Source organism: Stenella coeruleoalba (assembly GCF_951394435.1).
Source record: "Stenella coeruleoalba genome assembly, chromosome: 2".
In the NCBI taxonomy this organism is placed as follows: domain Eukaryota; kingdom Metazoa; phylum Chordata; class Mammalia; order Artiodactyla; family Delphinidae; genus Stenella; species Stenella coeruleoalba.
Window position 1 is genome coordinate 170,467,163 of NC_137147.1, and position 13,359 is coordinate 170,480,521.

General features: G+C 43.8%; 1 protein-coding gene across 1 annotated transcript; it reads left to right on the top strand.

Moving 5' to 3' along the window:
- Positions 1 to 6,043: 6,043 nt before the first annotated feature.
- Positions 6,044 to 9,936, top strand: OTUD1 (OTU deubiquitinase 1). The gene has a single exon (XM_079913928.1). The coding sequence runs from the start codon at positions 6,786 to 6,788 to the stop codon at positions 8,238 to 8,240; it is 1,455 nt and encodes a 484-aa protein (XP_079770054.1). The 5' UTR covers positions 6,044 to 6,785; the 3' UTR covers positions 8,241 to 9,936.
- The last annotated feature ends 3,423 nt before the right edge of the window (positions 9,937 to 13,359 follow it).

Here is a 13,359-nt window from a genome sequence, read left to right on the forward strand (position 1 = left end):
GACTGGGTAGCTTATAAACAACGGACATTTATTTCTCATGGTTCTGGAGGCTGGAAGCCTGAGGGCCCTCTTCTGGGTTGCAGATAATCTTGTTTTGTCCTCACAAGGTGAGAGGCGTTAGGGACCTCTGGGGCCTCTTTTATAAACACTTAGCCCATTGCTGAGCTCTCTACCCTTGTGATTTAAGCACTTTTCAAGCCCCTACTTCCTAATACCATCTTCTTTGCAGGGATTTCCACGAATGAATTCTGGGGGGATACGAACATTCAAACCATATCATTGACCAAAGGCTATATTTCTCATTCTCCCTCTGCAACTAGCAGGACTAGTTATTATTAGTAGATCTCATCATTATACTGGTTAAGGCAACCAGAAGCAGGCAACAGAGCACGGAACAAACCGTGTCTGGTCTAACTACCCCTTTCCTAACGTAATCCCAAATCTGATGAACGGAATTCAGGAAACAACTCAGGTGTGGGGCTTCTCCCCTTCGTGCTGGAATGATTCAAACACTGTGTGTGGGAACTGATGATTCTGTGCAAATGATGTGATCTGAACCTCTACGCGAATGACAGCTCTGACTTCCTTTCTCTCAATAGTCCACTGAATCCACAAGATGAAAAATGCCATTGCATAGGTAGCGACTTGAACCATATTCTAATCACCAGTGGAACTGTGGGCTATTTATCAAAAGGATCTGAACATTTTCCAAGCCTAAATATAGGAGTCAATGATATGTATACTCTCTGGCTTTTTCTCCATTCTTTGTTCTATTTTTTTTCCTACAAAAAGCAAAAACTTCTTGATTACTTGATCTAGTTATCATCAATTGATTTACATTTGCTGGAGTTATAAGATCTTTAGATAATAGGATTTTCAGCGATACTAATATAATTTCAGAAGAGCCATAAGGTTTAAATAATTGAAAGGAGCTTTCCCTTCTTCCCGAAAATTTCACTTCCAGCCAGCGACATGTCAGCAGTGGAAATATGCTAGAGAAAGAATATTGTGGTGTTTTCATGAGGTGGTGCCCTTTATTTATTTGTTCACTTTAAATTGTCAGTTCAATAGCATGAATATATATCAACCTACACAATACTTCCCAAGTTGCTTGCCTTTATTCCTTATGTTCCATTTTATTTGACAATATTCAGAGAAAACTTACTGAGGGCCTGATGTGTCTCAGGCACTTTTTGGAATCTTTCCCACACATATTATATATTTTAAGTTTGGTTGGTTCTATATATGGTTAAACTGGGACATATTCCCATATGCTTTATGCATATTAGTGCTCATTAAATGTTTATTGAAAAGAATATAAAATTATTTTTTATATCATGATGACTACATAAAAAGCTCAAGAAAAAACAAAATTATAAATTCAAGTAGCATTTCAGTAGCCCAGCTCTTCAAATATCCCTTTCACTTGGGCATAAATGATTTGGTTTCAGTAAGTTTCAACTCCTTTATATCATATAACAATTATACTTAAGTGCTATATAGAGTACTGTGCATTTGTTAGAAAAATCATTAAGATACATAAGATGCCCATGATTTAGGAAATAATGTCACAGAGTAAGTGTTGCTGCTGAGACATTTATGAATAATATGTAATCATCTTTTTATATCAAGCACTTAGCACAGTACCTTGCTCATAGTAGGTTTTTTCTTTCAAAGACAGCTTCATTTAGATGTAATTCACATGCCATAAAATTCCTCTTTTAAAAATGTTCAGGACTTCCCTGGTTGGGCAGTGGTTAAGAATCCGCCTGCCAATGCAGGGGACGTGGGTTCGATCCCTTATCTGGGAAGATCCCACATGCCATGGAGCAACTAAGCCTGTACGCCACAACTACTGAAGCCCGTGTGCCTAGAGCCCGTGCAGCAACAAAGACCCAAAGCAGCCAAAAATAAAAATAAATTAAAAAATAAAAAATAAAAATATTCAGTTTAGTGGTTTCTAGTGTACTCACAGAGTTGTGCAATCATCACCAATCTAATTTTAAACATTTTCATCACTCCAAAAAGAAATCCATTCCCATTGGTAGTGACTCCCTGTTCCCACTTCTCCCCAGTTCCTGGCAACTACTAATCTATTTCCTATCTCTATAGATTTGCCTATTCTGGACACTTCATACAAATGAAATTATACAACATGTGGCCTTTTGTGTCTGGTTTCCTTCACTTACACTAATGTTTTCAAGGTTCACCCATGTTGCAGCATGTATCAGTACTTCATTCTTTTTATGGCTGCATAGTATTTCATTGTGTGGATATACCACATTTTGTTTACCCATTCATTAGTTGATGGAAAACTGGGTTGTTTCCACTTTTTGGCAATTATGAATAGTGCTACTATGAACACTGATATATACATTTTTGTGTGGACATACATTTTCATATCTCTTGGTTATATGCCTAGCAGTGTAATTACCAGATCATATGGTAATTCTATGTGTAAACTTCTGAAGAATCACCAAATTGTTTTTCAAATTGCTTTCAAAGTTCCATTTTAAAATTCTACAAGCAATGTATAAGGGTTCTAATTTCTCCACATTTTCACCAACACTTGCTATTGTCTGTCTTTTTTTATTTCAGCCATCCTAGTGGGTATGAGGTAGATCTCACTGTAGGTTTTTATTTGCATTTCCCTAGCGACTAACAATGTTGAGTATTTTTTCATGTGCTTATTGGCTGTTTGTATATCTTCTTTGGAGGAATGTCTGTACAAATCATGCGTCCATTTAAAAGCTGGGTTATTTGTGTTTCTACTATTGAATTATAAGACTTTTTAATACATTCTTTATATTTCAAAGTCCCTTATCAGATATATGACTTGTAAATATAGTTTCCCATTCTTCAGTTTGTCTTTTCACTTTATGGTGTCTTCTGAAGCACAAAATTTTTAGTTTTGATGAAGTCCAACTTACTATTTTTTTCTTTTGTTGTTTGTCTTTTTTGGTGTCACCTCTAAGAACAATTGCCTGATCCACGCGCACTGAGATTTCTGCCTCAAATTTCTCCTACGGATTTGATAATCTTAGCTCTTATTTTTGATCCATTTTAAGTTAATTTTTTGAAGGTCCAGCTTCATTCTTTTGTATGTAGATATCCAGTTGTCCCAGCACCATTTGTTGAAAAAACTATTCTCTCTCCCATTTAATTGTCTTGGCACCCAGTCAAAGACAATTGATCATACACATATGGCTTTATTTCTGGACTCTCAGTTCTATTCCACCAATCTATATGTTTACCTTTATGCCGGTACCACATGGTCTTGATGACTGTAGCTTTGTAGTAAGTCCTGGAATTGGGAAGCACGAGTCTTCCAACTTTATTCTTTTTCAAGATGATTTTTCATATTACGTTTGTAAATAAATGATGATTTAATGGGTGACTAAATGAATGAATGTTAGCTTTTTTTTTTTTTTTTGGCCGCACTACGCGGCAAGCAGGATTTTTAGTTCCCCAACCAAGGGATCGAATCTGTGCCCCCTGCAGTGGAAGCCTGGGATCTTAACCACTGGACCGCCAGGGAAGTCCAAATTGTTTGCATTTTTAAAAGTTTTATTTTGGTAGGAGGGGAAGAGGTTAGGAATTTTTTTTCTTTAAAGGAATGCAGCTAAGATACATACATACATGTACGTATCTTCAAAAAACATGCTGGGATTGGGTCCTATTTTACAAAGATGCCTTTAGTGGTTAGGTTTCTGCTGCCTGGGCTGCAGGACAGAATCTGTGTCTGAATTCCCTGTAATTGGCACCATGCTGGGAGCAAAGCTGGTGCTCAATAAATATTCATTGATTAAATGCCTTGTCCTTTTTGTTTTGTTTTAACCTATTGATTGTCTTGTTGTTAACTTTTGGTGGCTAGTTGCTGAAATTTTCTGTTTTTTCTAGCCTATTCAAGAAGCCTATTTTTCTAAACTTCTGCCAGTTTTCTGCATGGCACCGAAATATGCTAGACAGATGATTTTCCAGAAGACAATCACTAGGAATTCTTTTCAGATAGCACTTCAAGGAACTGAACTTGCCTCCCCCTCTTTCATACCCTAATCTCTTTGCTATGACTTGCAGGCCTTGCCTTCTCTTACGCTCCAAGGGCAGAAAACAACTCCCATTTCCAAGACTGGCAATCATCCCTGCTTTGAGTCTCTTGAAGTACCATCTCCTCTAGGAAGATTTTCCAGACCAAGATACAGAGTGGACACTCACTCTCACAGTGAATATGCATTGAGGTATAGTCTACCATCCCCACACAGACTAAACAGAAAAATTCAAAAAGAGGCTTCACGTATATTAAGGTTTTGAATCCTCACATCTTTGTTGATATTTGTTCCTGTTTTAAAAAATAAATAAAGAATAGGCCCAAAAAGGGTCCCACAACAACAAACCAAGACTTAATTGCAGTTTCAACCTTCTGCTGAAATGTAATCTTAATCATATATGGGAAAAAAATCTGAAAAAGTATATCTATGTATGTATGTATCTATCTATATTTATCTATATATCTGAATCCCTTTGCTGTACACCTGAAACTAACACAACATTGTAACTTAACTATACTCCAAAATGAATTAATTAAAAAATAAATAGCTATGAAAATTTTTTAAAAAATGTAATCTTAACCGGTTTGGAATTATTCTGATTGGCACCATTGAGCTCACCTGTCACGTAGGCCTTCTCCATTCCCCAGAGGAAGAAGCAGTCTGCATCATAAAACACTCACACGCCGCCACCCCACACCAAAGTCCTGACCTAAAAATAATTTTCTTCTTTTTTGCTAATAACGCCCTTACCCCACCCTTCTTCCTATAAAAAATAATTTCCATTTTCTACAACAGGTGGAAGCACCCTTCTAGCTGCTGGATGGGATGTTGCCTGATGGAATTAAGCCCGAATCTCTTAATAAAGCCAATCAGATCGTCAAATTTACTCAATTGAATTTTTTTTGACATTCCTAATTTGGTACATCAGACCTAGCCTGTCTTCTGTGTACCTAGTCTTGTTTTCTTTTTTCCCCCCTGTGTTTACTCCAGTCTGTTCAAAACACATTCTTGCTTTAGGATTTGCAGTGATGAAATCTAAGTAATTTCCCTTTTCTAGTTAGCCAGTGGGGTCTACAAGCTCCCAATGGGGTGTCACCAGAAGCTGAAAAGACGGTTAGACTTTTAAGTGGTTGTTTTTCCTTCTGAGTTGATTTGCCTAACAGGTTCATGTGACCCGAGCAAACGCTGCTGGGATCCTGCAGTCACACCCACCACAGCAAATTAAAAGCCCTGGCTGAGGTCAGGAGACCGGGATCGTAATTCTGGCTTCTCCAGTGTCTTGGGAACTCCTCTTCCATTAATTCATTCATTCAGTAAATATTAATTAGTTCCAACTACGTGCCAGGCTCTGTGCTGGGGTTCGTGACTCTAACAAACCTTTGGTTTCCAAGACTAAGTCTTCCATTCATGGAATTTACGTTTCAGCGGAAGGGTCGGGGGAGGCGTATGCCACAACGTAAGCTATTTCCTCATCAGTAAAAAGGTGGGACAGCTTCCTAGGTTCCCTTTGAACGTTTAGGGCCTGTTAGTTTAGCATGTGATCAAAGCTCAGAATATAGCAAGAGCTGCCTACTACTATACAGTCAGTACACGGTTGATCATGTGCGTATTACGGCTTTCCTTTACAAACAGGGACAACTAACACAATTGGGTAGAACTATGTTCAAAATTCTATTCAATTTCAACACATTCGCGATGCATCACGACCCTCTCTACTTTGCCTCTGACCCATGGTTAGCAGCTGCCCCTAGTTTCAAAAGGCTCGGTTAGGCATTTGGTATTTCGCCCGTCTTGTATTTGCTCGTCGTCACGGGTTAGGGCTGCAGAAAAGTTGGTTTCGGTTTAGCAGGGCAGCAAGGTGCTGGGGAGAAAGGGAGGCGTCACGCTACGTTAACAATACAACCCAAGGGACTGAATGAAAAAGACGGCAGTGGTGCTATGACCAGGCAGAGGCCGTGCAGGTTTCAGAGCAGCTCTCCGTTCTCCATATCGAACCCGGAAGCTTCTTCCAAAACGCGCCCTTTCAGCATTCTAGCCCGCCCCAAGAAGTGCCCATCCCGCCACGACCGCTGCAGCAGCCCAGAAAAGCGCGGCGTCTAAAACTGCGGCTGAGGTGGGGCAGCGGCAAAGATCCCCTTCACCGTACAGAGAGCTCCGAGGCTCCTCGCTCGCCCGCCCGCGCGCCCGCGCCGCGGGCCACGCCCATGACGTCGCCGAACAGGGCGGGGCGAGCCGGAGGGGCAGGACGAACCCCGGCGGTTGAATGGGGCGACGCGACGAGCCGCGCATTCCAGCGGGGGCACGTGACGCGGCCGCGCGGCCTGAGGTAAACAACCGCGGCCCCGCCCCCTGGCCCCTCAGCGAGCCGCGCGCTGCTCCTAGCCGGTGGGACGTGCTCCAGCAGGGCGGGCGGCTTCCTCCGAGAGTCCCCAGCGGCCGCCGCGGGCCGGAGCAGCTGCAGCGGGCGCACGCGTCCCGGGTCTGCGGGCCGAGCGCGCCGGCAGGGGTCGAGCGCGCGTCCCCTCCCCGCCCCCACCGCGTGCTGTGGCGCAGCAGGAATTTGGCGGGGCCCCGGGCGCTATATGCGGCTCCTGACGCGCCGGCGGCCCTTTGGTCATTGCTATTCTCGGGGCACTGGGTCACCGCGCTCGGCCGGCCCCCTCTCCCGGGCCCGGAGGGTGTGTCCCCTCACCGGGGCTCGGCGCGCCTATAAGGGGCCGAGCGGCGGGCAGGGACATGCAGCTCTACAGTAGCGTCTGCACCCACTACCCAGCCGGGGGCCCTGGTCCCACGGCCGCAGCCCCCGCTCCGCCCGCCGCAGCTGCCGCCGCCGCCGCCCAGTTCAAGGTATCGCTGCAGCCCCCGGGACCCGCCGGAGGCGCGCCGGAGCCCGATACCGGTGAGTGCCAGCCGGCCGCGGCCGCCGAGCCCCGCGAAGCCGCCGCCGCCCCCGCCGCCAAGATGCCCGCCTTCTCCTCCTGCTTCGAGATGGTGTCTGGGGCCGCCGCCCCCGCCTCGGCCGCCGCCGCCGGGCCGCCCGGCGGGTCCTGCAAGCCGCCGCTGCCGCCGCACTACACGTCCACGGCTCAGATCACCGTGCGGGCCCTGGGCGCCGACCGGCTCCTGCTGCGCGGCCCGGAGCCCGGCGCCGCGGCGCCCGCCGCCCCGCGCGGCCGCTGCCTCCTGCTGGCTCCGCCATCCGGCGCCCCGGTCCCCCCGCGGCGGGGCTCCTCGGCCTGGCTCCTGGAGGAGCTGCTGAGGCCCGACGGCCCCGAGCCCGCCGGCGTGGACGCGGCCCGCGAGGGGCCCGAAAGAAACTTCCGACTGAGCGAGCACCGCCAGGCCCTGGCCGCCGCCAAGCACCGCGGCCCCGCGCCGCCCCCGGAGAGCCCGGAAGCCGGCCCCGGCCCGTGGGCCGAGGAGCGCCCTGCGGAGAGGAGCCTCCGGGGCTGGGACAGGGCCGGCGACCGCGTCCACCCTCCTCCCAGCGCCGACGAGGCGCGGCGGCCCGACCCGGAGGCCGAGGCGCCTCCGGCGCGAAGCGGCGAGGCGGTCCCGGGTGGCGCGGCCGAGGCGGCGATCGTCTCCAGGTCGGATCCCAAGGATGAGAAGCTGGCCCTGTACCTGGCCGAGGTGGAGAGACAGGACAAGTACCTGCGGCAGAGGAGCAAGTACCGATTTCACATCATTCCCGACGGCAACTGCCTCTACCGAGCGGTCAGCAAGGCGGTGTACGGGGACCAGAGCCTGCACCGGGAGCTGCGGGAGCAGACGGTGCACTACATCGCCGACCACCTCGACCACTTTAGCCCCCTGATTGAGGGCGACGTGGGGGAGTTTATCATCGCCGCTGCTCAGGACGGGGCGTGGGCCGGGTACCCTGAACTTCTGGCCATGGGGCAGATGCTGAACGTGAATATACATCTAACTACTGGTGGGAGGCTGGAGAGCCCCACGGTGTCTACCATGATTCACTATTTGGGCCCAGAGGATTCCCTAAGGCCTAGCATTTGGCTCAGTTGGCTCAGTAACGGACATTACGACGCGGTGTTTGATCACTCCTATCCGAATCCGGAGTATGACACTTGGTGCAGGCAGACTCAAGTGCAAAGAAAACGCGACGAAGAACTCGCCAAGTCCATGGCCATATCCCTATCCAAAATGTATATTGAACAAAACGCATGCTCTTGAAGTGTCTGAACCCCTCCACCCTGGGAAAATTGCAGACCTAATTTGTGTTTGGAGAATTACATGAACTCTAATCAGGGTAATAGCACTTTTAAACTTTCAAGTAGATTTACTGTAGGTGTAATGCCTTAATCATTTTTTTGAATGTTTTCTCCTCAGAGCTGAAGGTTGCTGGGCACCGAAGTGATGTTTCATGATAGCTTTGGGTGATCCTACTGCTATTTATCATTTGCTGTATAAAGTTGGCACTACTTAATTTGCAAGCTGGTTTCTCACAGTGTAAATTTTGTTCATTCCTGGTAATCTATTTTCTATAAGAATGTATTTTTGCACAACATTTTTAACAATTGGTGTATCTTCATCTATGATGTGTTCCATTTTGACACACAGCTTTCCGGCATAAATCCAGAGAAGTGCTTTATATGAAGTTTATTATTTTGGACAGAGTTTGTGATTTAGTATTTTTTGTTGTTGAATTTGAATTTTACAGTTCCTAAGTAATTATTTAAAATGGATATTGATGCATTCATATTACCAGATGATTGGCCCGTTCCGTTTTGATGAAACAGATTTGTTGTTTGGAAAATCATTATTTTTCTAGAAATGGTCACCCTTTTAAAGAGAAAATACTTAAGGGGAGGTTATGGGAAGAATTTTTTTTTTCTTTAAAGAATAGTACCAGCTCTTACTTGAATGAAAGTCTGATATTTGCTGATGGCAGAGTGATTATTCTGTACTCTGGTTGAGGTTTAGAGTAGATTGTCTGGTGCTCTCAATTGTTTTTATTTATATTTGTCATTTTGTTGAAAAAATAATTTTAATGTGATAGAAGACTTTGTGACGAGATAAGCCTCCTGCTTTATATACAGCCTCTTGGATTCACCCGAGAGATTGAAAAACTAATGGCATAAATGCCCCCAACCAACCTTGGCAGTTATTTTCCGGCAGAAGAATACTGTCTTCATAGTCTATTCCTTTTAAATTCTTTCACAAGGCAAAATAGGATTGCCCTGTATTATGTACAAATAAAAATGTCTGTATACAAGAGCTTGTATGGTTTGCTGGGTCAAACAATGTTTCCAACCTAAAACCTATCTCATTTCCACTTTAACTACTTTTAGTCGTATTTATTAAGTAATGCAGTTTGTACTTTTTTATTTTGTAACATTTTGTGATTTTTTTGTACAATATCGTATTTGTACAATTGAGCAATTCTCAGCTGATGGAATGAATGAATAAAATGTGTAATTTTACTTTTACGTCTTTTTGGCTAAAGTGATTTTTAAATGATAAAGTGACATCTATAGGAACCTTTCTTACATGTATACAATTTTTTTTATGTGTAAAGATGTCAGAATTATGAGAGGTTTCTTAAGTTCTCCGTAAACAGGATAGGACAACCAGTAATTTCAGAGGATAAGTCTTAATGAAATGTAATTTAAAGGTGGAGTAACTCAGGAAATTTCTCTCATTATTTCTCATTTTTAATTCCTATCCAAGACTATAGATGTACCAATGGCTAATGAACAGGGAAATGCAAGTATTGTGTTAACCAGCACAATGTCTAAGTATAGTTTTGTGTGCCACTCACTGTCAGCACAGATTTTAATGTTTTAAAGAGTAAACAAAGCAGTGGCCTAACTTTTATCCAGTCTGGCCTTTTGAGATCAAGGGAATGCATTAATTTTAAGATGTGTTATCGGATTTAGTTGAGAAGCATGTCTGTATACATAATGCTGGTAGTGTCTGTATACACAGTGCTGGTATGCCTGTTGCAGGATATGCACAGCTAGTTTGGATTTTTTAGTTTTCAGTTGATGTCATGGTAATAGACAACTGACTTTGAGTTCCTTGCTTGACTGTGGAAGGATGGTCAAGGACCAATGGAGGGACTTCCCTGGTGGCGCTGTGATTAAGAATCCGCTTGCCAATGCAGGGAACACGGGTTTGAGCCCTGGTCCGGGAAGATCTCACATGCCGCAGAGCAGCTAAGCCCGTGAGCCACAACTACTGAAGCCCATGCGCCTAGAGCCCGTGCTCTGCAACAAGAGAAGCCACCGCAATGAGAAGCCCGTGCACCACAACGAAGAATAGCCCCCGCTCGCCGCACCTAGAGAAAGCCTGCGCGCGGCAACGAAGACCCAACGCGGCCATAAATAAACAAGGACGAGTGGAAGGATCCCGTTGGTTATCAAGGAAAGGCAATTGGTCAAAGGTTTAAACGTTACCTTATCATGAATCTCTGGTTTTTAGGTAAGGTAAGGTTTGCTTCATGGCTTCTCTAATTATGTAACTTGGGAAGAAAGAAATACTTTTATTTGAATTACGCAGCTAAATGTTGTTTTCCCCCTTTTCTCCACCTTATTTAGAGACATATAAAATTTGGGGATGCTTAAAGTTTACAGAAGGAATGAATAGACTTAATTAGGTATAAGTTCCTAAAAGGCATCTGTAAGCCCATTACTATTTTGAGGAAACAGTTTCCTCTGTGTTGTTCTGTTTCATTTTCAAATTAGGATCCCAAGTCCTTGATTTAGATTCCCAAGGAGGGTGATACGTTTAAACAGAACTCGGTGGGTCCCAAGATTGTATTACGTGGCACCATGTTACTTTGGTTGCCTTGCCTGAAAGGTTTATGTTTTTCTCATCCTCTTTCTATAGTTTTTCATTGTCGTCGTTGTTTGGAAGAAATGTAATATTCGTCACTCCCTGTGCTACATGTTTATTTTCTACTGCCATACCAATTTTGTTCGTTAGTAGTAGCAGTTCTGGATCACCGAGGACTTGAACAGTGGAAGGTGTGGAAATGTGGTTGACTCTGATTTCCTTTTAGCAGACAGATTTATTAAACAGTTCATTCCTTCAGTTACTCATGTAGCAGCTAAGAGGCTCAAAACCGTGTGAAGGAAGCAGTTGATGCTGTGAGCTAAAGTTTCTTTAGAGGTTACTCCCCCATAAATTATGATGGGGGAGTATAGAATCTATAAGTAAGTCCAATTGTGTTTTCTGGTAAAGTAGTATGAAAATCATACTAGTAATTTAAACTTTTATTAAAGGGGTACCTAGATAAAAACTATGAGACAAATAACTATTAGTGTGATTTTTTTTTTTTTTTATTACTGTCATTTAAAAACTAAAATGGCCTAGTAGGTCAGGATTTTGGTGAAAACCTAAAGCCCAATTCCTTGATCCTCTTGTTCATTTTGCACTCACATTTTTCTCTTAAGCTAAAACAGACTCATGGTAGCATTTTTTAATTGAACTTAGTAAACCACTATTGATAAGCTGCATGAGGGCGCTTTATGTAGTAACATTTCATTAGGCACAAAGCCTTTTCTCAGAAGCCACATTTTATAGAGGAGAGGAAATGCATTAGCATCCTTTGAGCATCAGAATCGGTTATCTTCAGCTTGGGTAAATATAGTCTTATACTGCAATGTTTTCGTCATAATTTTTGTACTGAAAAAAAAAGGGATCGAGATAATCTCACTACTTTATGGGTTTTTCCTCTTTCCCAAAGAGATGAGAAAGTTTAAACTCTAAAATTTTACCGTGCTATTCAATGTGCTCAAATGAAGGAAGAGCATTGAGAATAAAAATAGATATCAGACCTTTGGACATCGGATAAATTCATATGTAGGTAAATGTAGTGGAATAATTCAAGAGTGTATACTTCAAATGTGTAACGTATTCAAATTTAAGGTATTTGTCACATGAGATCATAAGTCCAGACCTTATTATTTATTTATTTTTAAATTTTTATTGGCGTATAGTTGATTTACAATGTGTTAGTTTCAGGTGTACAGCAAAGTGAATCAGTTATACATATATCCACTCTTTTTTTAGTGTTTATTTCTTTTGACATCCCTAGAGTGTCTATAACTATCTCAAAGAGGCACTGAGAAACTAGCTGGCATTTCATTCAGTTTCATTCCCCAAATGTACTAAGTGCAATGGGCATGGGCTCTATTATGTTCCCTCATGAGTTTCCTGGTTTCCAACCCAGTACCTAGCAGAGTAAATGTTCAGTAAATACTCACTGAATGAAGAAATTTTTTTTAAAAAATAAGGCATCTCATTATTATTTAACTTTGCATACCTTTTATTGAATGGGCCATATCTTTTTTTTTAATATAAATTTATTTATTTTATTTTTGGCTGCATTGGGTTTTTGTTGCTGCATGCGGGCTTTTCTCTGGTTCCGGCAAGTGGGGGCTACACTTCGTTGCAGTGCGCGGGCTTCTCATTGTGGTGGCTTCTCTTGTTGGGGACCATGGGCTCTAGGCACGTGGGCTTCAGTAGTTGTGGCACACGGGCTCAGTAGTTGTGGCTCATGGGCTCTAGGGCACAGGCTCAGTAGTTGTGGTGCACGGGCTTAGTTGCTCCATGCCATGTGGAATCTTCCTGGACCAGGGCTCGAACCCGTGTTCCCTGCATTGGCAGGTGGATTCTTGACCACTGCGCCACCAGGGAAGCCCCTGAAGGAAGAAATTGAAGGGAAGTATGAGCTTGGGAATATTTAGTTGGTGGATGTGAAAATTAAATAAAGATGATTTGACCCTACAATTACTGGGAATCATCACTGCCAAAGTAATTCTGAGCATTTTAATCTGAAGTAGTATCATAAAAAGGGTATTAAAGTATTGAATTCTATAATGGGGAAAAAAAGGTTTTGAAACCAAAAATTAGAATTTATTGATTTTATCTTTGTGTCATCTTCCAAATCTTGAGGCCTCAGCTCAGAAAGATTATTTAAAAGTAGGACTTCAGGGCTTCCCTGGTGGCGCAGTGGTTAGGAGTCCACCTGCCGATGCAGGGGACGCGGGTTCATGCCCCGGTCCGGGAAGATCCCTCATGCCGCGGAGCGACTGGGCCCGTGAGCCATGGCTGCTGAGCCTGTGCGTCCGGAGCCTGTGCTCCGCAACGGGAGAGGCCACAACAGTGAGAGGCCCGAGTACTGGGGGAAAAAAAAAAAAAGTAGAACTTCACTAATTTGAAGTGATTTTGAAGGTGTTGCCATATCCAAAGGGAGTTGCTCTGACTTGCTTTAGGGGTAACATCCAACCCAAGTCCAGTCTACAGCAATTCCTAGTTTTGCTATGTTTTCTTTCTGTGGCTTGGT

Coding starts and splice junctions, on each gene's coding strand:
- OTUD1 (XM_079913928.1), top strand. CDS start 6,786: ATGCAGCTCTACAGTAGCGTCTGCACCCACTACCCAGCCGGGGGCCCT.